The sequence below is a fragment of the Sylvia atricapilla genome, chromosome 3 (assembly GCF_009819655.1).
Source record: "Sylvia atricapilla isolate bSylAtr1 chromosome 3, bSylAtr1.pri, whole genome shotgun sequence".
Classification (NCBI taxonomy): Eukaryota; Metazoa; Chordata; class Aves; order Passeriformes; family Sylviidae; genus Sylvia; species Sylvia atricapilla.
The window spans coordinates 70,567,944-70,593,006 of record NC_089142.1 but is presented as its reverse complement, the minus strand read 5'-3'; the positions used below and the strand labels follow the sequence as shown (position 1 = coordinate 70,593,006).

Sequence of the window (25,063 nt, the reverse complement as noted above, 5' to 3'; positions counted from 1 at the left end):
CCTTTTCACTTGCCCACCCACCAGACAACATCAGCATACACAGCTGAATCCTTGCTGAAAAAAACCCCTTCTCTACCTAAATATTCTTCCCAGGACGAAATTATAAAAGCTACCTTGAAGTCTGCACCTAATGACAAGCCTTAGTGAAGTTTCTCCCCACGTAACATTTCCTGTATTTGCTCTGAAAAGCTGGCTGGGACGAAAGGAGTAGGCAGGAGAGAGAACTGTTTTTTTACATCTTGGGAGGCTCTTAGAGCCAAGTCTGACCACCACAGCAGACAGAGAGTTTGCATTCACATCAGAGTGCCTTAGGGGCATCAGCACCAGCTAACCAGGCTGCTGTGAACAGCAGGATGTGCTGAAGGCACCGCCAGGACCAGGACAGGCATGCGAACTGCAGCTGAGCATCAGCAGAGGGAGTGGAGGGAAGAACAGACAGCTCTCCCTGGGCTTAGGGGAGGCTGATTTGTCATCCCTCTGTATAATAACTTCTCTAACTCAGGGGATTTTTAAGAACAAACATGACTGCTACAAGGAGCAAATCAGTGGTGGCAGCAGTTGTGAGAGGCTGAGAGTCAATTATTTTATGTATTGTATTTTCCACCAGAGTGGTCTGGAGGAGATTGCTGTATTCACAGAACCATGGGCATCTTTTATTCTCCTGACAACTGTAATGAGGCTTTTGGGTATATTCTACCTATAATGTGACACTATCTCAAGCCATTACTTCTGTAATGTGTAGCTTCCTTAATCCATATAAGATACAACTCTCGTTATTCTTCCCATTGTTATGCTCTCTCCTGAAGACACTAATGAGATTATTACGAAGCTGTAAAAGTCAACCACTTTAATCTCAGGCCTGACTCTCAACCACTTTGATCTCAGGCCTCACTCAAGGTTGTTGCTGTTTTCTTGGCCCACTTTTAACATAACTCAATTAGTAATCTGCTGTAGTTACAGGCTGGTTCAAAACATTTAAAAAACAAGGTAAAATTACATGTCAAAGAAACAGCATTAATCTGGAAGAGACATAACTACGGTATCTGGCAACATTTCCAACTCTCTGAGCTAACAACCTCAAAAGCTGCTGTCACAACTGCAAGCTATTTTAGAACAAGGCTGGTAGGTGCATTGGAACCATCAGCCCTTGAAGGTGCAGAAAAGAGGGGATTAAGTAGTGCCACAAACACCAGAGGGAGGGCAACAGTGCCAAAGCAAACACTCCCTCCTCCTGCCCTCCTTACACTGCTCCCAACAGCTGAAACTAAAAGCATTTAGTGCCAGCCTGAAAACAGTGTGGATGCAGACTAATGAGCTGGTGAATATCTCTGTGTGTATTTTACATCTGCAGACCTTCTCCAATGTTAACTGTAGGTTTATTTAAGGAACAAAGGAACGGGCATGCCTGTGAGCTAGTAACGACCTGAATGTCATAGTTCACCTGAAGTATTTTCAGTGGTAGCCCTTGTAATTGGATATTTTAGATGACAGTGGTTGTGAACTAAGAGTCAAACTTTTCTGCCCTGCTCAGCTCTGGCAGACATCAAGCTGCACTGTCTGCTTGAACTCCCACCAGCAGTGCAGCACCAGCAGCAGCCCTGTGGTGCCATGGTCCAAGCCCTCTATGTTTTCCCCTTCCCTCACATGCTGGGCAGTGTAGTGGGGTGACCAGGTGGGAAGGGGCAAGTGGGGCCAGCTTCTTCCCTGGATTTCAGAGTGAGCAGCAGTTCCTCCAGGCAGAGGCATCCCTTGAAATGACCCTTTGTCCAAACTGAGCTTGGGGAACCTGAGCAGCCAACACTGGTAGGCTTGGAAGTATCTGATGAGAGATGTTTTATTGAGAGATTTTTGTGTTTTTCCAAATTTGAAATTTTTACTAAATATTTCTCTACTAGTAGACTTAGTGGCTGAATAGAATTATTCTGTATTTTTTTAACAAATACACAACTAAACATATCATTCACATTTGAATAAATGAAAGGTAATGTCATGTCATTCTTCAAATTGCATTTTGTGCAGGATGCCTCCTAATGAGAGTTTAAAAGAGCAAGTGATTTGCATTGCAACGTTCTGCCTCCTTAATGAACACATTTATTGTGTAATCTAGTGTTAATGTTAGGTTTCTCCTGACATTTACATGAACAGGTACAGTGAATAATTATTTACATACATTATATAAGAGCATTTAAAATCTTGGTTTACACAGTGACATTTGCTGATTAATAGATTAGACAAAATCATGGGTAAATGAGTGCAAATTGATAGTTTGCATACACAATGTAAACTTGACTCTCAACTCTGTAGTGCACAGCCCACAGTAACATTACCTTTGCTCCACTGCACAGCAGCTGGATGACTGTCACTCCTCCAAGACACAGCAAGGATTAGACTCAGTTCAGAGAAAGTTTCCTACTACCTGCATAGTCACCTCTGAGAATGCAACATGAATTACAGAGCACAGCAGATTCTTGGCTGGTTTGCTGCCACTGAGCATCTGAAACACTTCATGCACTGAGAAGAGTACGGTGCCTACCTGGCCCTTACATCTCAAACTCATCCCAAAAGCTCCAGCAATGTTGTACACAAGATGCTCCACAGAGAGAATTAATAGAAAGTCCTGAGATGATCCAGGTAAGTTCTCAGTGCTTACCAGAGTAATCTAAATCTGTATTTTTGTAATCCAGCATTTGAGCATGACAAGAGGCGTTAGGAGCCCTGACCTCTGACAAAATGAGCCAAACCCCAACAGCCAGAGTCATGGAATGGCCTGGGTTAGAAGGGACCTTCAAGACCATCTAGTTCCAACCTCATATATGTGTTACAGCCCCCTCTCATGCCCACATCTGTGCCTGCTCTGACCATTCCTGAGAAAACTAAACCCCTCTTCAGCACCAGTAGGCTCTGAAAGGTCCTCAAAATACCATGGCACCTTTTCAAAGAAAAGGACTGTGAAGCATCACTCAAGGAAACGTTCCTCCAGCTTCTAAGGGCCTTAAGTACCTCTCCTCTGTCTGACTTAATGCTGACCTGCAGCAGTCTGAGAGCTGGGGACAAGGACCAGCAGGAACACTCAAGATCACCCTTGGTGAGAGCTGCTGTGCTCTGCCAAACACAGAGAGAGGAGTGCCTGAACACAATTCTCGTGAGCATCTCCTTCTGGCCTCATCAGCATTGCACACATTGGACAAAGTCTCCTTCCCCTGGCATGCTGTATAAGTATATTCCTCTTGGAATCTCAGTGACTGACTGCTCATTTGTGTTTAAACAAGTGGTGCAGATCTGTCTGAAGCACTAAACACTGTAAGTAGGGTGCCCTTCATGCTCAAGTGAATGTATTGGGGGGATTTCTGTTGATAAAGGTCTTGATGTCAGGGGGTAGGGTACCCACCTTGTTCCTTAGTTAATAGATTCTACTGAATTGGGTTTTTCAGTTAAGATATATACATTCTGAAAGACAAGAAGAAATGTATTTTACCAAGCTAAAGTCATGTTTTGTAGCTATAGCAATTTATAACTTCAACTGTGCTACTCAGATTTCTGTTTCTCCAGATCCTTCTGACAGTGGAAATGTATTAAAGGTAATTTAAGCAGGTGGGGAAGTGACACATTTTTTCCACAGTGAAACTTTTCCAGGGAAAGCTTTTGTGAAAAAGCATTGGAAAAGGTACTGACAGAAGCTTCCACTTAGTCTCTTTTATGTCACAAAATACATTTTAAAAATACAATGATTTGATACTGCCCTGGAAGACTTGCTTAATAAAAAGAAAACCAGGACTTAATTGAAGATTATATAGAACAGATTAAAAAGAAAAGTGTCAGAGCTGTGCACCTCAGATGACTACCCCAGTTTTTGCCTTTCTGCAGACCTTTCCTCCCCAAGAAAAGTATTTTTAAATATGGAGAGTCCAGTTATCAAAAGAGAGAAAGTAATTCGGTTCATTGGTATTTGTCAGATTTTGAAAAGACATGGTATAGCTGACTCCTGAAATTATTACTAAAATCTTTATAGAACACTATACAAATAATTATCCTCAACATTCATACTTTCCATGTTAAGCTTTGGAAAGTCTCTGATAATATTATCCCTTTGCATTGGCCACTAACCACGTAAGCCAGTACAAATAGGGGACATTATTATTGTATCTGTACTAGAGCCAAAGCATTGTAATGAAGATTTTAAGATCCAGTGGAAAGTACATGCAATGTGATGACAGTTTTAGGAAGCTTTTGTGTTATTTTTAGATGAATTCCTAATATCATTGTGACCTATCTATTGCAAGCCCAGATCAAAATTCACTTTAATCTTTTCTCAAAAAAATATCATAAATGCATATAAACTTTCTGATAATGCTGGCAAACTCTAAAATTTGGATCATCAAAAAAATAGGACAATTAAAAAAATGCCAAAGACATACCTAACATCACACTAATTTGAGTGAATTGAAATGAAGGGAGAGGAAATGCAGCCCAAAAGAAAACTACTGCAGGAAGGGAATGTGCAAAGACTGGTAGAAAAGAGATGACAAAAGCCACTTTAGAAAGCAGAAATCAGCAGCACAACAAGAAATAAGCCACGTGAACCACAAACATTTTGCATGGAAAACATAAAACAAAATGTTATAAATGTCTCAACAGATAACAAAGCTAGAATGAATATTTAAGTGGACTGTTTTATCTCATAACAAAATGCATTCAAAACCACACATGCTGTCTTTGTTTGCTTGTTAGTAAGACAAATCCTCTCTAAGGAGCATGTTGATAGAGGTCTAGGTAGCTTTGCTCACCATTCTGTGCCAACACAGCAAGGTCACTTAGAAACTGTATTTATTCAGCTTCTCCATTGTTACTAAACTCCTGTGCACACAGAGGGTTCAAATAAATCTAATAAAACCCTAAAATTATGTGGGAAGTTAAACTCCATCAATATAATCATTATTTCATTAATAAAATGTCTCACCTATAGCACAGTGTAAATCATACTGTATAAAACCCAAAGAACTCAGAACTCCCAGTAAAAATGAAAGAATCCCTAATGAAAATATAAGATGGAGAGCATATTTAGAAACAATCTCAATGAAGCATATTTTAATTAACCAGACTTCCTAGGAAGAAGTGTTTTGAATGAATGAACAATTGAGCAAGGTAGACTCAGAACAGACAAAGCTGCAGCCTCAGGAGATGAGAGGTTCTCACTTCCTTAGTAGCCAGAATGAAGTAGCACAACGAACAACAATACACCCTTGAGGAATACAGAGGAGAACCCTTATACATTTATTATTATTTAGCTAACTACAACTCAGAGAGCAGTTTCTTCCTCTTCTGGAAATTTCTTCCTCCTACTGGAATACCAGAGGTAGGACAGCATTCCAGTAGCCAGGCATGAGTGAACACAAGCAATAACCATTGGTAACCATTCTTTCAATCAAAAAATTCTGCTTTGCTCTATAAAATAAAGACTGGTATTAGTTATATTTAGCCAGTCACAAAGAAAAAGGCAACCAGGAATGACAGAAAACATTCTATGGAGAAATGAGATTTCATCTTGATGTAATCTTCTCTTAAAAACCCACATCACATGAAAAAAAGACAAACAGGTCTTTGTTTTAACGTGAGGAAAAAGGATTCCTAAAGATTACCTGATGGCCATATTGTGAGATGCAGTTCCCAAAGCTCTCCGACCCAGTATACACAAGGCAAAGGAAAGTGTCACCAGAGGAGAATCCTCATCGCTGTCCAGGTGCTAGAGAGTTTTAAGATTAGCATGTTACTCTAGGTGCAAACATCACATTTAAAAGCACCACAATGCTACAAATGGTGACATTCATGACATTTGCATGTAGCTGGACCTACACACCAAAATATCCCTTGCAATTAAACAGACCAAGAAGGAAGACCATCACCATCAGAGGATTTTTGCAAAATGCAAGCTTGTTTTGCCCACTGGCTGGAAACACAACATTTCACTCTCAGGTAGTGAGATCCCAAGGGAAGGGGCTTTTGGTGGTGGGGTTTTTTTGTAGGGTTTTTGTTTGTTTCCACTCCTCCCAGATCTGACATTGTAAACTGGAAGAGGTTCCTTATTGTTGGAAGACACTGTAATTTGAGAGAGCCAAAACGCTTTTCATGGAACACAGTTCCTATGAAACCTTACCACAGATTCTAGAAGCACAATCTCTCTGGAAAAGTTAGGAGGCACATACTTTCAGTGAATAACAATATCTGTCTAAATGGTTGATGACATTGACTTCCCATTTTAACAAGCAGTCAGAATATTTCATTTATGCTTACTAGCTCAGGAGAGGTTTTTTAATGAAATTTTCACAAGGAAAACTTTGCTACCAAGCAGGAGGAAAAAACTGGAACAACCCCACATGCATATTTATCTCCAGGAGGATACAGATTATTCTTTCAGTCCATGCAATGAGTGATTTCTTAGTGCTTTCTTTGACTCTAAAACTAAAGCAAATTATAATGGAAAATGTAGCTCCTTCTATAAAACATATTGATTTTCTGGGTTATGTGTACAGTGAACTTGGGATTTTTTTATCCCACTACCTACATGAACTTTGCTTCTCTATAGTCATTGAATTAAAAAACAAAGGTAAAATATGTAACAATAAGATATATGTGTGTGTGGCACCAGTGCAGGCATTAATTTGCCTTTTGAAGCCTAACTTACATGTTTCCAGCCTATTGGCATCCCTAAATCTATTGCTGAATTTGAAAATTTAAGCCAGAGAACAAGTGGAAAGGCATCAATTAACAGCAGCTTTCCTCGCACTGTGCAATTCCTTATGTCAGAACTTGGGAGCCAAGACGTGGAGATGAGAAAGAAGTATTCCCCATAGGAGGAGATGGTGGAAAGGGCTCAGAAGACACTTCAATGAAAACAATATCAACATAATGATATGCAGGGGAACTGGTGGAATGGTACTCAGCATCAGAGACACAAGAAGGAACCAAAGGGGAGCAGAAACATTTGGTGACGTTTCAAGAAAGTTTCAGTGATGTTACTCCGGCTAAGGTCAGTGATGGGATGTGCAGTCTGTGATCCTGAGTGGAAAAATGCACAAATACAGCACATTGTGGCCAGGAGAGACACAATTCTCCAATTTTGCTACTATCAGCAATAATCAGAAAATTAGATTGAGGCAATATCCTCGTTGGAAACTCTACTCTCCCTCTGGGCTATTTTGAGTATTCCATGGAAATACAGTAGTGCATTTCTGACAAATGACTGCTGACCATCAGTAATCTTAGTGGCTCAGAGCATGCAGCTCACAGCTGCACATCTGCCCTTGACCTTGTAGAGCTGGTTCTGTGGTGTGGTTCATGTTTGAGTCACGAGCTCTCAGAGGTGACCTATGCCAGCAGGGAGTGTGCCGTGCCTTCCCCTACCATCCTGCAACTGTACACAAATATAAGCAAATTTCTGAAAAGGATACACAGACATCACAGACATGTGGCAAATGTACCAATCACTGGCAACACTGAAGGAACTGTAATGCTCTGATGACATTCTCGAAATAGAGCCTGCTCTAGCAGTACTTCTGTGAGCACTTGATATGTCCATGCTTTCTAGAGCCGACAAAATTAACACTGTTGGAAATTTGCACAGTAAAGAATTGGTTCTGTATTCAAAGTCTAATGGTCCTTAAGACTCCAGGTTTTGCACATGGGTAGTTTCCAAAATATGGTTTTTTCCATTCCACAAAACATGTTTTCCTTTTTCATTAAAGCTAAAAGCTTATATGAAATAAATTTTATTCTACTAATCCTGATCAAGTAAAAGAGTAGCCATGCACCACTTCACTCATATCCCAAGAATTAAAACTAATACTGCTAAAAAAAAACCCAAATTTTGACACCTACCTCCACCCTTTTCCTGGCACAGAACTGAATCCAGTCCAGATAAACACTGCAGAAGCTAGCTCTGGTTATTCCTTGGAGACACGGAACATAATCTTCGTCTATGTTAACGTTAAACATTGCAAGGTCACGTTCAATGTAATGCCACTTTGCATAAGGCTGCAGTATCTTTTGGATAGATTCGTCTTTTATCCAGTCCAGGATTTTGGGAGAACTTGCTGTAAAGTATATTATACTCTGTTGACAAAATGTGCAAATGTTAGTCACTCTGAACTCTGATTAAAGCAGACTTATTTTACACAGAAGAGAATAAGCCAAATAGGACCCCATTAAGAAATACTATAATAGTACATATATATATTTCTTACATTTTACTGCTTAGCATCATTATTGCTTCACAAAAGTGTTCAAGTTAGAAAGATGACAATAACTGATATTGATAGCAGACAACAGAAAAAGTAGTAATATTTTTAATTATCCTGCTGCCTTACAGGAAAGTCAATACAATGATAGGAATAGAGAGTTCCAGCATTCTAATATGTCAATACTAGTGGGGTTCTACAGTCTATCACCGAGAAGGTGATACTAATAATAGCTTAGGCATGTTTTGAAAAAAACAGCAGTAGATTGTCACATCCTCAAAATAGGGCTCTTTTTTCCTCAGAGGACTTACTGTTCTCTGGGGAGGATGCTTTCCTAATTCTTTATTAGCCACTAAGATGAGACGTGACAGATGCGTATGACACAAATCTCTTATTTGTTAATGCAGCAGGTAAAGAATGATAGGCTTTTTTTCTTACATGTCAGGTTAAAAAGCTGATAACTGATATAACTGAGCTGCTTTTAAAGCCTTGAGGGGGTAGCAGCATTCAGCAGAGTAGTTTACCAAATACATAAATATTAGAAAGCAACAACACACATATGTCATATCTGTGCCTGAGTTTTTAGTTTTTCTAACCACTCTGTCTGGACACATTAAAATAATAATAAATAAAAAAATATTTTAAAAAACACCTATGCAAACACAACTTGGAGGATATTTTTAAAAGAATATGAAACTTAAGAAGTTCTAGTGTGTTCCATCAGCAGGAAAATCCCATTATAATGTTTTATATTATTAGAGTTGGATTCCAAAGCACACAAGGAGCAAGTATGATTCACAACTGAAGATGACGTACTTCCACTTTACTCAGTCAATGGAAATAGTACTAAGTAAATAAATGCATAAAATGAAAACATGTTGGATTATAAAGGACAGAAGCACTACCAGCCCTTTTAAAAACCCCAGATATTCTCCACAGTTTGTTTTTTTTTTTTCAAATTGTATAAAAATACACAAGTAAGAGGAGAATCAAGCAATCAGAGGAAAACGACAAGTCAGACAGATCAGACAGGATGGACCTTTAATTTCTTGGCATGAGGAGAACAATACACTCCTTAGAAAGGATTCATGCAGAAAAAATAGGAGCTGAAAACACAGCACTCAGCGAATACACAGACTTCTTGAATACTAGAAGATGCTTAAATAAGAATACATTGAGAAGAGATGGAAGAGACACAAGGGAAAAATATCACAGTAGTTGGGCAGGAAATTATTTCAAAATGTATGCAGAAGGGCTACAGGAGCTGACCCACTTTATATGTGGGGAATAAAAATCCTTTCATAATAAGAAATGTATGCATTTCTAGGCTGCCAAAGAAACTGCAAATGAAATAAATATGATTAAGAATAAGATGCTCAGTGCAACTCATTGTTTAAAAGACTAATACAAAAATTATTCTTGAAGGATAGAAGAACTAAAACAAAGCATACATTCTCTTTGTTGATTTTTGAGATAGAGTTTGCTTTTTTTATTATCCTCATCTGTGTTTACAAAGAAGCTGATTCAGCTGGGAAAAAAATCAGACTTGCAATCAGACACAGAAACAAGAAAATCTTCTGTTACCTAATTAAATTCTGCTCTTGGTAACTCTTACAAGATATGTTTTGGGCACAAGTACATCCTCAGCTATATGGCATTTCTGAAACATTATGGTAAATATTTACAACATTGTAAGCTACAGAGAATAAACCAGAAACACTCCAAATGCTCAATGCAATGGAAGTGCAGTTCCTGCAGAAATTCCAGCCTAAGTGTTTTTTGAGTTTGTGTTTTATGTGACCTGAATACTGCCTTATCTATAGTTCTTCTTACAATTACTTTCACACCATTAAAAAGAAAGTGTCAAGGACTTTTAGAATGTTCACAGTGAAACTGCACAGGGTGTTGATCTAGATTCCCCCAGAAGGAAGAGCTGGGGAAGGAATGAATTATCACCTCTGTGTCTGATACTGTTTATTTGGAGGCAAGCATTAAATAAACAGGAAAAAAGCTGATCTAATACATATTATAATCTTCTCACTTTCCAAGGCTGTATTAAAGATTTTACCAAATCTTTTTAAAGTTTATGGAAAAAACCTAATTACTTTAAAAATACGAGGAGAAAATATCTAGGTAACTTTTGGGAAGTGACATTCTACAAAAGAGATTTCCTAAGTGCATCCTCCCTTCACTAAAGGGAGCCCCAGCCCAGGCTAATATTGAAGGTGCCAACAGGTTATTATTACCTTCTGTTTGTCCTTCCTTAAAAAGAGAAGTAGATTAAAAAGACTGACAGCCTGAGAATGAAGATCAACCTTTCTGAGAATGGAGCTCTGTCAGTGCAGTATAATAATACTGCCTCAGCTAAATCCAGCAAGAAGAGATTGGATTTTCATGCTTTCAGAGCCATCAGTAGTGCACATATGAACTCTCCATAGAGCGGAGATGGAGCCACAGCACACCCCAGGGATGTGGAGAGCATTTAACCCACTCCCTTCTACCCAAAACAGGATCAGCTGACCACACCTGTACCACATGGGATGAAAGTTTGTCTAAGCCATCTTACCTATGTCAGCTGCTTCTCAGGTGTGTCCAGAACAAGAAGCTCTAAACTACCTTTCAATTAAGTTTTACATCCCATGTGGTGGATGTGAGTGGAACCTCACTCTTCCTGCAAGTCCTCCATATATCAATTCATTTTAAGGCACAAAACCAGTTCCATTTTATAAAGCAAAATTCTTCACTGTTTTAAACTAATAAGGTGCTCATTTGATTTCAGCTTACACTGGGATTTTTTCAATCTCATTCTCCATCAAAAGCTGAGTCATTTGCCAGCTTGCACCGGTTTATGTTCCAGTTATTCAGGTTACCTTTTAAAGTGAAGCAAAACAATTGTAGCAACATATTCATTAAAGAAGGGTTGGGGTTTTGTTTTGCTTTGGGTTTTTTAGCTTAGTTACATCACTTTAAAATAATTTATAGCCACAAACCTTCCTTCTTAAATGAAAAAAAAAATCATGCTCACATACAGCTTTATTAATAATTAGTTTATTAAACAAAGCAGGTTGGTTACCAGGCCATACTGCCTGCAAAATTATTTATGAAATCCCAGAAGTAATCAACGGCATGATCAAAGCAGCTTTGTAAGGCAATGAGCTTGTTTTTACTACACTGGTTCATTTGCAAAAAATGGTGATTAACTTATTTACAACACATCTGTCTCTGAAGTTGACAGATTTTTACAATTCCAGAGATATAAGTAGAAAGGAGGTGTCAGGGACTGGAGCTCTAGAAACTGGCTTCAGTGGCATAGAAAGCAGCACTTGGCTCTTGCTGTTTCAGTAGAAGACTATAAAGCTCAACAAATTCTTCATTTTCTGGACTGGGAATTGTTTTGGCAAAGGATGAAGATGTCTTACTAGATAGGTTCAATTATATATAAAGTTCAATTATATATACATATACATATATATTATATAAGGTTCAATTATTTTTACAAATTAGTATCTGTGTGGTTATTGTGATCTTAATAACAGTACAAATATAGAAGTGGTGTAAATTAACTACTGTGTAATCAATGGAATAAACCAACTTCAAATGTGTTGTGGTATATATGTAAAACACAAAGTAAGAAGGGGGTTTGCACTATTAAAAAAGTACATTTGAGAAACAGCTCTTCAGAAGTTTCCCAAGAGCTTTATGCTTGTTAATACCTTTCTTTTCTTTTCCAGAAAAAAAACCAAAAAAAAACAAACAAAAAAAAAACCCACCACCCCAAAAACCGCCACAAGAGTAGAAAGGCCAAGGCAAGATTAAATAACAAACTGTTAGTGAAGTGTTAGAACATAAATAAGAACACTTTGTCTGACTTTATCACTACAGGATTGTAACTCACCTTCTTGGATCTCCACTGAAGCACGCTTGCCACTTTCTGTACTAACTAAGTATAAGTGAATGGAATTAAATTCAGTAAAGGGTGACATGAATTGATTATCCCTATTCCAGTGGCAGGCATCCCTGCCATAGGAGGATGGTTGGAACTGGATGATCTTAAGATCAAACCAAATGATTCTATGGTTGTGTGATCCACCATCAACTCAGCCTGACTGCCAGACTGTAGGTGCGGATGGACAAACACAAAGCAAAAAACAGCAAATGCTCTTTCTTCTATAGACAAATGGCAATTTATTTGACAAACCTGCTTAGGAACAAAGTACAGTTTGCCAGAGAGTTTACCTTGATATAGTATCTGATAAGGATTCTGCGCAGATCAAACACCTGCAGCATTGTGGCAGCGTTGTTGTCGATGATGCTGTATCCTTCCAGGATGTACTGTGTCCGTGTGATCTCCCACGTCAGCCAGCGCAGGTTAAAGGCTGCATTGCAGGACAGCAGGTGAGGCAAGTGCCCGGGCTTGCAGCAGCAGCAGCCTTCGTTGTCTTCATCTCCTTCTGTGATAGCTTCCACTTCTCTCTGCTGGCAGTATGTCCCTTGGCAGCGAGAAAGAGACAGTGTGCTGCCAGTTATTGGGGGAGGAGGAAACAAAGGACATCTTGCAAGCTCACATCCAAAATATGTTTGAAGGTTGTATGCACTTAACAAAAATCTGAAAAAATGAGCTACGGCAACAAACTCCATGTGCTAAGTGAGCTATGTGCAGCAGCAAATAAAGGGCTGTACTTTACTCATTTACTACTATCACCTATAAAACCTAAAAGGGCCTCATCTATTGTTCTAGCTCTAGTGGGTTCTGAGCTGAGCTAAAGTAGAGACCACAGCTTCTGCCTTTGTAAAAAACTCGCCAGGAAGAAACACCAAAGAGTCTTGCTCCATAAAGGCACATTAAGCAAATTGATCCCAGTCTTAGTCTGCTTAATCAACTAACATACTGGATCCAAAGAAAGATTTTAGTGTGTCAGAGCACTTGTAAAATCTGGGTTTTAGCAAACTATCTTGGAAAGCAGGTTCCAAAAATAACATCTACCAGGTTGTTCTCTCTCCCACTGGCGTAAAAGCTACTCTGGATCAAACATCTCTAATGAACAGCACTAGTGGCAGTACATCACAAGAACAGAACAGCTTTCTAATTAGTCTATTACACAGGCTTTAGATCAAAGTAGAGCAAATTTTTCTAAAAAGGATATGTTACCTCAAAAAGAAGTCATGAGGCAGCTGCAGAAGCAATAATGCAGACTCTGCATTTTCAGCCTGTGCTGTGCACGCTAGATGGTCAATCCGAGCACTTTGTGGATTTGTAACCTTTGAATGCAGTTTCTAAACCATGTAGGGCACTGCTAATAAAAACCGAGGCAGACACCCATGTGCTCCCCCCAGTATTCTCAAAAGACAAAAGTTATATGTTCTTGATGTATGCTTCTTTTTAAAATTTACTGTCCATAGGCTGTTGTAGAACTTACTCCTCACTGAGTTTGTACATAAACCTCTTCCAAGGCCATCTCCTGTGATGCAAGTGACACATCTTGCACAGGCCTTCTGCCAGAGGTTCAGTATCACCCCACAGACTGCTGACTCTATCAACTTCTAAACAGACTCGACAGGAGAAGAAGATGTGAGACACTGCACTGTAGTTCAACATCTCCCTCCCCACCAGGACCAACAGACCTGTTGTGTCACTGTAAATGAGAGAAGAATTTGGCTGTGTTCATCACCTGAACATTCAGCCAGGAAAGAACACAGTGCCAGCTTCAATTCCCTGCAGTCTGCCAGCACCCCAAAAGAGAGCCTGGAGCAAGGCAGGATCCCAAAGCCTTTCTGTGGAGCATGACAACACCTGTGCCCTCGACTGTCTGTTCCAGTCCCATCATAACTCTCTGGTCAACAACCTGTGACCTTCAGTTCATATCAACAGTAGAAATAACATCTAGAATACTCCCTTCTCCTCACTAAGAAAAATCTTTCAAAATACAACAAAATATGCTAAAGTATGGGTTATCACTTCTTTTTTTTGCCTGTGCATCTGCTAAAATGTGTGCAGCAGGCAAAACATATACGTAAAAGAGAATAGAAAAATCCAAAGGAAATGTGTGAGAAAAAACAGGATCGTTACCCTCAGAGATGGAGGAAAAAGATTCAGTATATTTCAGAGTTTTCTGTTCAGTTTGCCATGAATGAAAGTTTACACTGTGAACCCAGTGTTGCTCTGGTACTGATAACCATTCCTCCTTAGACTTCAGGGATATAGAATATGTAAAATTATTAAAAGTCTTCAGGTCATCCAAATATAAACATCTTGCCTTTCAATACTGCCAAGTACAAAACATGACCTATTAGGCTGACATTTCCAGTTGGACTGGACATGAACTGGACTGCTTCTGCTTCATATTTCACAGATTTCTACATGAATTAACACTTGCTGCTCAACAGCAAAAAAACCAAGAACTGCTCTGGGTCAGCAGATGCTTCTGTGAAATCAAGTCAGAAGACATTGTACTCAAACTGAAGCAGGCAAAATATTCCTTTGTACGTTGCTTGAAAAGAGTAAAACAAATGCTCCAATGGTGCTGTTACTATTGCTGTTACGCTTATTTTTGAAAGTTTAAAGGTCTTTCAGTATTACACTGAATTTGAGAGAAGATACATCTTCATCCCCAGGTGCAAAATTAAGTATTGCCAAATGTTTGCAAGTGAAGAAAAATGAAAAACAAAATAAACAACTCTCCCTGATCCCTCTACAACAACAGGATTTAAAGATGCTTTTGCTCAGTCTATGTAAGCATTTATATATTTTTCTTTTTCTTTTGGTATGGAAATATAAAATTTTATTTCTATGGAAGGCTTTCCTCTCTGTACTACCTCTTTCAATAAATGCCAAATGTTATTACTGCAGTTTCTGTAATTACTAGTTTTCTTAGGGGACATATTTTGTAAAATAGAGGCCCAAGGAAGCTGGTAAGGCGAAGAAAAGGTGAATTCAAGAGACCCTCAAAGTTTAAACTGTCATCACTCGCATAACAAACAGGACATGATGCCAGAACATTATTTGTATTCTTAGCTAATTCTACAGGTTAAAATGCCTCCAAGTTGTCTTTGCTAGGTAATTTTAATCAGCTAGAGTTAAAATTATGCTACAGGGAGTGCAATCAATGTTGAACTTGAGGAGCAAGAGTCATTTTAAGAGGAACTGTGTTATTACAAAAGCTAGGGGAAGCAACCAAAGTACATTCTGTGGTCGCTTTATGGATTTATTCCAAAGAATGAAATCAGGGGTGTGCTCTTCAACATCTGGCAAACATGCACTTGATTAACAAAAGCTTTTCAATGGACTTGGGCACTACCACCTTGGGGATTTGGTGTCTTCACTGCTGGCGGAGCCACTGGGAATCCCTCTTACGTTTAAATCTGCAACCTGAACCATGGCCAGTGCTCTCACAAAACACCAAATCCTCATTCCTGCTGATTGGTATTTCCAAACAACAGTAAAAGGACTCAAGTCTATGAAGACAACACTCAGGCTTGATGCTCAAGTACATGTTGGTTCCCTCTCAATACCTGCAGTCAGTTCTAGAACAACAGTCAGTAATTTCCTCTCATCTTTAATGGAGCCTTGCTTTAGTCCTTAATACACTGGCTGGACTACAATGGCAGATTGGCATTTTACTGTAAAATTTCATTTACTAGAGCATACATCAATCCTTTTTGGTTCATTACTCCAAACACTGGTACCACAGAGACTAAGAGCATGTGCTCAGCTTTATGCATTGAGCCGGAAGGGACAGGACACAGTAAATGAAGTCAAGCATTTGTGTTTGCCTTTTACAGAAGGCTGGCCCTGGACTTTTTTTGTATGTGCTATAAGCTGATGATTTAAATGACAATTTTAATATTGCTTCTCAAAAAATTAGCAAGTTCAAGCAACTCTGAGAGAATTATTCATAAAACCAAAGAGCAGGGAACAGAACATGCACTTCACTTCTGCAATACAATTAAGTGTAGTATCATTAAATATTAAAATACAGGAAAATGTTTTCACTAGTAATTAGTAACTTCAAAATCTGAGGGAAAACATTTTTTTACATTTCTTTCTGCAGTAGAAGGAAAATAATCTCATGCACTTCACTCAAGTTTAGTCATTCACTCTGACCCTTGCTAGTATAGATGTGACCAATTCATTTGTAAGATATCTAACCCTGGAGGGTTGCCAAAAATCCATCAATGTAAAAAACATGTGCCAGCTGAACAAAGCAAGGTCATCCTGTGTGAGCTCAGGAGAAAGCCAGGGTGAGAACTTGTAGCTCTTTGTATTTGCCTGACACATCAGGATTTGAGGACAGACTTGTGCTCTGCCAGAATGATTTGACCTAAATGAAAATGAGAAAACTGAAACTGAAGACTAATCTTGCTTCAAGAGGATAAAATACACCTAAGTGAATGATCACTCAGCCTTCTAGAATTAGAGGCTGAAACCATAGTGTGCTTTTGAATTCAATTGTGAATACTCAGGGAGTGAAACTGTTTTTCAAGATCTGAGGGGCCAGAAAGAAAAATCCATTACACAACCACATACTAGAAATGTTTTAGAAGCAGTTTTAATTTCCATAAAACACTTCAGTTTAGCAACAAATTTAGAACAGGGACTAATTATTGTGGCTGAAGGTAGCAACAGCTTGAGGATTGCTGACGAATAAGCAACCAAATCTACACAGAAAGGGCTCATGCCCAGGACAACTCCTTTCCTAAGCCATGCAGAGGTCCCCTCACAGATGACTCCACAAAAATGCCTGGTTGCCTACCATTTGTTTGGCAAAACTAAGCACAAGAATGTCTTGCAAATAAATGCAATACAGTAGAATTCTCTGCAACAACAACTTTATGCTGCAAATCCAAATATTCCCAAATTCTGATGGATAAAGCTCCTTCTCAATCAGCATTTCTTTTCTGCTCAGGATAGCAGTTTAACAAGCAGTAAGTTATCACACGAAAAAAAGCACAGTGAGCATAATTACAGCCTTTGGAAGGCCATCCTCTACTGAAACATGTATCAGATATGGTTCTAGAAACAAAAAACCAAAAACTTCAAAGAGCAGTGAGCTGAGCTCATCAATGGAAAGCCATGAACATCAGAATTAGACACATTCTGGAAACCTGCAACCTTTTTGGCTCCTTCCTGCTCTTTTGCTTGTGGAACTGGGACAAAGAACATATTTTATAGATTCTGATAGACTCAGCTTGTTTCAAAGAAAAAATTCAGAACTTATAAAACAGTATCAATTCCTCAAACATCAAAGCTATTTGGTATAAAACTGTGGTTTGGCTTTCAGCTGCTTCAGGTGATTGTATGTCTGAAAAACAATCTAGTTTTCAAACCAGATCAGTTGCTATAACAGACATCCCCTCTCCTCAGAAACCTTTCCTTTTCTTGTCCCACAGAGACACATTAAGAAAAGCCACTTGGAGATAACATTCTCCAAAGATGTTTGTTGTTAAACTTGCAGCTACAAAATACCACAAAAACTTCTCATGTCTCATCTTTTCCAGTGCAATGCAACATGCAATGTTTTGGTTTTGGCAAAGAAATTTTCTCAGTAAAATGTTGCACTGCATTTAACATTTTCCTTCCTTCCAGAAGTCTTCTCTGGTGCACACATAAATACACATAAAATTGTGAAAGGAAGAAAAAGGAAAAATTACATTAAATATTTATTCTACTATGTGCTATAGAAACTATTTAACGTCTATTTGAAATTTATAGATGGCTTTCATGTTGGAGCATCACTGTACATATAGAAAGGCCTATACATCACAGATCTCCTGTATTTAACATAAAGTGTCCTCTTCCCTGTTTCATGATATTCTTCCCAATTAGATAACCAAGATTAAAGAAACCTCTTGCATTATTTCTGTCCATGTTTCTAGTATTTCCAAGTGTCTCTCAGTCTTTGTTCTTTCCCACAAACACTGCACTTTTGGTTTTTTATCTTTTCTCCCAAGGCATGTGTCAAAAAATGCTGTTTTTCTCTAAACTCTCTGTAATTTATCAATACCTTTTAATGTTCTGCTGCATACATTGAACATGTAGTCAAGTGTGGTCTCAGGAAAAATATGAACATGGGCACTTTTACTTCCCAACAGCAAGAAGTGATTTGTAAAAAAATACAAGTTGCAACCACTCCTTAAATTAAGAATGATTCTTCGTAGTGCTACAGAGCCTTCAGACACAAAAATCAAACACAAATAAATATTCCTTACACTGGTAATGTACTTGCTACTGTAATAAAACTGTGCTGCAGGAATGAGTTACTGTCCTTATTAGACATCATTACCGTGCCTAGAGCACACAGCCTGAGCTGGCTGCTTTCATACACCATTTTGCATGGGAAATAAGCTAGCTAGCACAGAGAGAGCCCTACAGGCAATCCCATCCTGCTGCCACAGCTGCCTGCACTGTGCACAACTGCATCTGTGTCTGCTCCGCACTTCTTGCCTTGATCCATCTAATGAAGTTCCAAGTGAAGCATGAATATTGCACGTGCAACATGCACAAAAAAAAAATCACAGCAGAGATTTAGAAGTTCATTAAATTACTGAAGAATACTGTGCAGGAGTTAGAAAACAGCTCCTGAAGACTTCAGCAACACCATCAGTAAGTAGTTTCTATACATGTAATGCCTAAATAAATATTCTCCAAAAGACACTTTGCAGACACACAGACTAAATAGAAAAACATTTTAAATCACCCTTGTTCTACAGGGAACTCCTAAGAGGGAGATATTTTGACATTGTTTCTGCTTGTTCTCTGACTGTAGGTTTTCCCATCTCTTCCTTTCAAATTAAATGATATGTTATGTATTTCTTCTGGCAGGCTGGTTTTAGCATTCTGCTGTGGTTTAACACACAGAGCAGAGTTAAGTTACTGAAGGGTTCAATTCCCCCACACCACTGGGCAGTTCCTTGGAAGTGTTCCCCTGGTTTCAGCTCATTACTACCTTCTCTTTACTGTCCATAAAGGAGGAGCTGGGCATTTCCTGTCCATGCCTGGAGGTCTTGAGCCTCCCCTCCACTTTACACTCAGGATGAATGACACAATGGAGGCACATTCCCTCTCTGCCCATAAAACAGAAGAGTGGAAAACTAATTCACCCAAGGTGTTCAGTACAAACAGGACTGAAGACAGATTAAAGGAATCCCAGATTTGCTGACTCTCTTCTTTCAGTCTGCTCAGTCTGATGCTGCCTGCAGGCATTTGGTTGGGTTTGTTTTTTCATTTAAAAGCTGAAACAAATGCTTCTATTACTAACAGAAAGGCATCTGAATCCATCACTTACAATGCCAACTCTCAATTAGGATGGACTGCAAACGGAGGAGGCAGCAAGTACCTCCTGCCACCATACACTTAAAATTCAGAATGCTCTGTGACCCCTTCTTCTGGCACTACCAGTATTGCCAGCACAGCCTTTCAGCTACCACAACAAGAAACATGGGTAGGAAAGTCCAGAGCACCACAATGCAAATATTACTTTTGGTTTAGTCATAAACAGAAAACAGTCACAGAGAATACTGTTGTAATTCCCTCATTCCCAAAGCAAACACAGATTTCCTATTTAAGGAACAGCAGATTTTTTGGGCTCTCTATTAAAATTACTTGTTTGAAATTGAAGTTAAGCAGCCAAAGCTCAGAAATTACAGATTACAAGTTACTCCTCTGGGCCTTTTCTCCCCCTTGTGGGAAACCATTCTGCACAATGAAAGGAATTAGGGTCCCCTGTAAAAGACAGCGCATGACCAGACAACTAAAAATAGGAATGCAGGATGCCCAAAGTAGTGCTTAATAAGTGCCACTTGACTTTGTAACTCATCAGCTTCTTCCAGGGCAGTTCCATACACTCTCTCACTTCTGCATAAAAAATTCCTACTGTATTCAGTATTCAGGCTGTATTCACCAGCCCTTTGGAAGACTTGAAATGGGGAAGAACGTGCCCAGTCCACACCCAGAGATGTCTCTTGGTGCTGCTTGGTGGAAGCCTGCTCTACCTTCCTGCCCCCTGTAGGCATCAACCCTATGCAAGGGAAGGAGCAAAGAATGCCTTCCAAGGCAGAATTTCAGTCTCAGCTTTTACACAACTTCCTTTGAATAGGCTTGGTTCATCCCCATATGAACTTCTGTATTCAGATCAGGCCCTCTGGCTCCTTTTACTCAAACTAGTCCCTGAGTGCCTGTGGCCTGCAGCCCCACCAGAGCAGCTTCTTGTTGGCAGGAGGACCGAACCACGTACAGGAAGAGCGCAGTTCTGCAGCACAGTTTATCTAAAGCACACCAGCCCTCACGGGTTATGTGGAGACACAAACAATCCTTTGGCGTCAGCACATCACCCCAGGAACTGTGGATCACTGGGCACACAGATGATCATCTGATCGCATTTGGGTGTCCACGACGCTTTTGTTATAGTCTGCATTGAGCAGATCCAAGCATCCTTCTCTGGCTTGTGCTTGGTTCCCCTCTGGGCTCCCCTGCTTCTCCTACTCCATCCTTACCAGGCTTGTAATCTGTGTGATTTCTCTGGCATTCATTCCACACAGTCCAGTGGGGTTCAGCTCACACATGGCATAGCAAGTGCTCCAAGTTTGAGCTGGGTTGGTGTTGGGCGTTAGGTTTGTTCCTTTTTACTCTAAAGAATTTTTTCCCCGTAAGTTACCAAGGAGACTAAGTGTTGTACTTCAGACTATTTAACAAAAAATAAAGGTGTGGTCAAAGCTCAGAGGGGGAGATAACGCGAGTTTTGGGGCAGGTAAAGGACAGAGCTTGAGGCAGCCTGGCACTCTGTTTTTTCGGCATTTGAGGAAAGAGAACAGCTGGACTGCTCACTGCTAGAAGAGTTCACTCTCTCTGGAGGAGTCCAGTCCTGGGAAATCTATCATCATCTGCTCACGCTGGAATTCTGAGCTTCTCTGCTGCCCTGCAAGAGCTGGGCCAGCCCTGCCCTGCCATCACGGTTTGGTCAGCACTGCTCCTTTTGCTACAGAGTGACCCTGCATCCCCCTGCCCTGCCGGGACACCCTGCCATCCCAGCTACCAGCCCGGGACTTCTCCACTGCTCCAGCTTGGTGCTCTGAGGATCCCACAAAGGCACTGAGACCAAACTGCCCTGTGTTTTTGTGAAGCAAAGTCCTCAAGGTTCTTGGTACTGTTTTTGTTATCAATGCTGTAGTTATTTTTTTGTTTGTTTGCTTTGTTACACATACTAGTAAAGAACTGCTATTTCTATTTCCAAAATCTTTTGCCTAAAAGCTTTTAACTGCTAGTTAATAATCGGAAAAAAGGAAAGTGGTGGTGATGATTTACATTCTCCATTCCAAGAGAAGCTCCAGCTTTCCCTGGCAGATACCTGCCCTCCCAAACCAAGACATTTTGTTTCAGGTAAGTTCCTTTATTCAACCCTACATGGCTTCTCTGCTCCAGGCCAAACAATGGAATGGCAATACACACATGCCTAGTTTCTGTTCCCATAATAACTCCTCTATCAGATAGTCTGAAAACCAGAGAAAACTTCTTTACATACTATGTCTGGGAGGACACAAAATAACCACAAATTTTGCCTTATTCTTGGAATAGGATTATCCAATGAGTTAAGAGAAGAGACAGACTCCATTTTTCTCCTATTTCAAACTACTTCCTCCTCTAGCATTGAGCAGTCTCTTTCCGCAGTGATCCTCTGAAGGTGAGGAGGCAATGGGCATTAGATTTGTATTGAGGATGATATAATCTAGGTGAAACCATCATTTTCCCACTCCTCTCCACCTCCAGTAACTGGCATTACTTTCCAGTTCAGTTTGCTGCTGCTGTCTTGGTCCAGGCACATCAAAGATTCAGGTAAGAAAGAGGTTGGCTGCTTTGCAGGATGCTAGCCTCCCCCTGAGGAGTGCAAGAAAGATGGGGAAAGAGGATATTACTCTTCCCAGAATTCAGCTGGCTCTCAATAGCAGTCCCTGAAAGACATGAGAGGGTGTGGGGCACAGCCTCAGCTGAATTTAAAGACCTGTTGCAGCTGGCAGACATGCTGGACCTAGTCACAAAGTAGAACAGTATTAACTACAGTTAATTGACACTAAACAGCATTAGGCAATCTGCATGGAAGGGTCAATTTTCAGACACATTTAACTACTTAAACTGTGATTTTAGGGAATACAGAGATGCCTCGACAGGTGGCACACTGCAATTTTTGAGCGCTGCTCTCAGATCCAAGTGCCAAATGGCACTTGCTGGCTGTGAATGATCCTGGCTCGACGTCAAAGGAAGTCTTCCCAAATCACTTTGCAACAAAACTATCCAGTTGTTCCCCATGCAACTTCCAGTTCATTATACCTGTCTGCTAGGCTTGAGCATCCTCTCATATGCTTTCATCTGTTTCCCATATTTGCTTTACTTCTACTGCCTGGCAATGGTTATGATAGAGAGGGACCCAGCAGTAAGGGGCAACTGCACAAAGAAAAAGAAAAAACACCTCACAAAACCTCTGTAATTTAAGTGGGAAGGAGATTTCTTTCTTCTGTTTGTTTCAAATCTCACATTGAACTATTTTAACATAAAAGGATGACCAGCAAAGATAAATTTTGGAAGTTAGACTGCAAGTACCTATCCCTGACACAGCAGCACCACTGCTCACTTTGGGGCTAGTCAAGGAGAAGATGAATACAAGAATACTTGCACAGATCTCTTGGAAGTTGAAGCAAGCCTCAGAACCACACATGCATGACTGTGTATTCCTCAACAATCATCATCAACAACAAGAAATTATAAGGCTGATAAAGAAATTATCTTTCTTCCTTTCCAGTTGTTTTTCCTCAAATTTGCATTTGTTCTGAAGAGGCATCTCATGAGGTACTACAATACCAAGCTGTTTCAGGCATTTACTGTTTTCTTTCCACACAACTTTGCTGAGGACACAAGAGTGTTATCTTCATCCGCACTACACAGGAAGGAACGTGAACATGAAGCATTCACCACAACCTGTTCAACATCCTACATGGAGTCTGTCACAGAGTCAAGACTTGAGCCCACACATGTTATTTCCTAGTCTAATCTTCCCACACTTAAGTGTATTCAAAGAGTCAGTCTGTTGCTTATTTTCTCACAGTCAACCTTGTTGAAAAGTCACCTTGATTATACTCTGCTGTTCTAGTGAGACAGAGACCATCTCAGCACTGGCTTCTTGCATGGTTTGACACAGGATATTTTCCATGGCAGGAGTCTTGGTTTGTTTGGGCTTTTTGGTTTTTTGTTCTCCAAAGACAAGATTCTTTGAGTTGAATAATTTTAAGAACAACTCCAATTTTCATATTCATGGAGGAAAATAAACAATCTGAAAACATAACTAAGCATTGCACAAAAGATCTGTGAACCAAGCAAACAACTCAACAAACCTTCTTTCTGAAAGTTTTATGATACAGCATAACATGGCTCCAAATTTCTTAACATTTAGATTTCAAAACAACATCTATATAATGATACAATGAAGTACCAAGCTTTCAGAGAGACAAGTACCTGTAGAGAGAGAAAGGTCCTCAAACTCTATGTCCTACTATAGAGCTGTGATAGGTTAAAAAGACAGACAGGATTTATTGCTGGTTTTGTTTCTATTTAAATCATCATGGATCCTTACCTCGAAATTCGAGCCCTCTGAGCTGAAAGGTGACAAGGCCATTTCCAATTTCGATCAAGTGCACAAAGGCATTTAAATAATCTGATGTCAGAATAAAACAGTCTCCTGTGTTGTAGTTTCCCCAGCGTCCCAGGATCAAATCTCCACAAAGAGACTCCTGCAGAGATCTTGTCAAATGCTCATAAAAAATGGAGTTGAGATTATTGTCATCATTTCCTACAAGCAGAGCAGTATATATTTGTAAAAAAAAATTATACAAAGCCATTCTGCATAAAAGTTTATGTTATTTTTTATTCCTACTTAAATGTTCTTCCTCTAGCTAGATGATATATTTCTGACAGTTTACACAATCTACATTTCCTAGGTAGCCCTTAAATGAATCAGGTTAATATGAATATTGTAAATAAAAGATCACGTTAGTGATAACACATATTTCAAACTCAATCAAATACCCTCCATGATTTACAACAGTAAGAGTTTCTTGGCTTCACTAAAAGTCTCTGCAGTGCTAAGTTAATGTCTACATACTATTCTTAATCTAAAATAACAAAAAATCATTATTACTTCAGAACATATGCTTAAATTTGAATGTTTTTTTCTGAGACTTTTAAATACTTTGGTCACACAGCTACCACTAATTTTTTGGTTTTTTTTTTCTTTTAGTCCTCCAGGAATTTTTCAAGGCTTTGTCTATGAAGAATGTGTTGGTACTTAAAATGAGGATACTTATTTCAAAACAGTTTACTTAGTTTACTGAGTAAGAATGAAACATTCACCACTAGAACTGGTACCAGTTTAAAATTTTTGGCTCTTCAATTACATTGCTTGGACCTAATGCATAGGTGAAAAACACCCCATCACGGTCTAGAAGTGTCATCTCTTGAAGGTCTATGGCCTTTAACTGGATTAAAAGGAGCACTTTATAATGGTGATTTGTGAAAGGGACTGAACCCTTCACAAATGCTATCATGGTGCTATATAATCCAATGTGATATTATCCTGTGCTTGTACTCTTTTACACAATATATGCTTGACATGAGAACTGATCTCCTCTTCTGTAGTGCATCAGATACTCTTAAAATGCTGGTGCACAAATAGCTGTACAAATCAGTATCTTGTAGGTGCATTTCTATGCATGGGAGTGGATGTGGCCTCCTTCACTGAGATGGGATTTTGGCATGTGACACTGGCATCAGCTCTCCCAAAAGGGTTCTGTCC

General features: G+C 39.5%; 1 protein-coding gene across 1 annotated transcript in view; it reads right to left on the bottom strand.

The window, feature by feature from the left end:
- Positions 1 to 25,063, bottom strand: part of LOC136359803 (pecanex-like protein 2) — a 147,906-nt gene that overhangs the window by 14,243 nt on the left and 108,600 nt on the right. Inside the window, exons 25-28 of the mRNA XM_066316744.1 lie at positions 23,846 to 24,061; positions 12,468 to 12,721; positions 7,873 to 8,106; positions 5,637 to 5,740 (exon numbers count right to left, since the gene is read on the bottom strand). Of these exons, the coding sequence (XP_066172841.1) occupies positions 5,637 to 5,740; positions 7,873 to 8,106; positions 12,468 to 12,721; positions 23,846 to 24,061 (808 nt within the window). The remainder of the gene's footprint in view (positions 1 to 5,636; positions 5,741 to 7,872; positions 8,107 to 12,467; positions 12,722 to 23,845; positions 24,062 to 25,063) is intronic.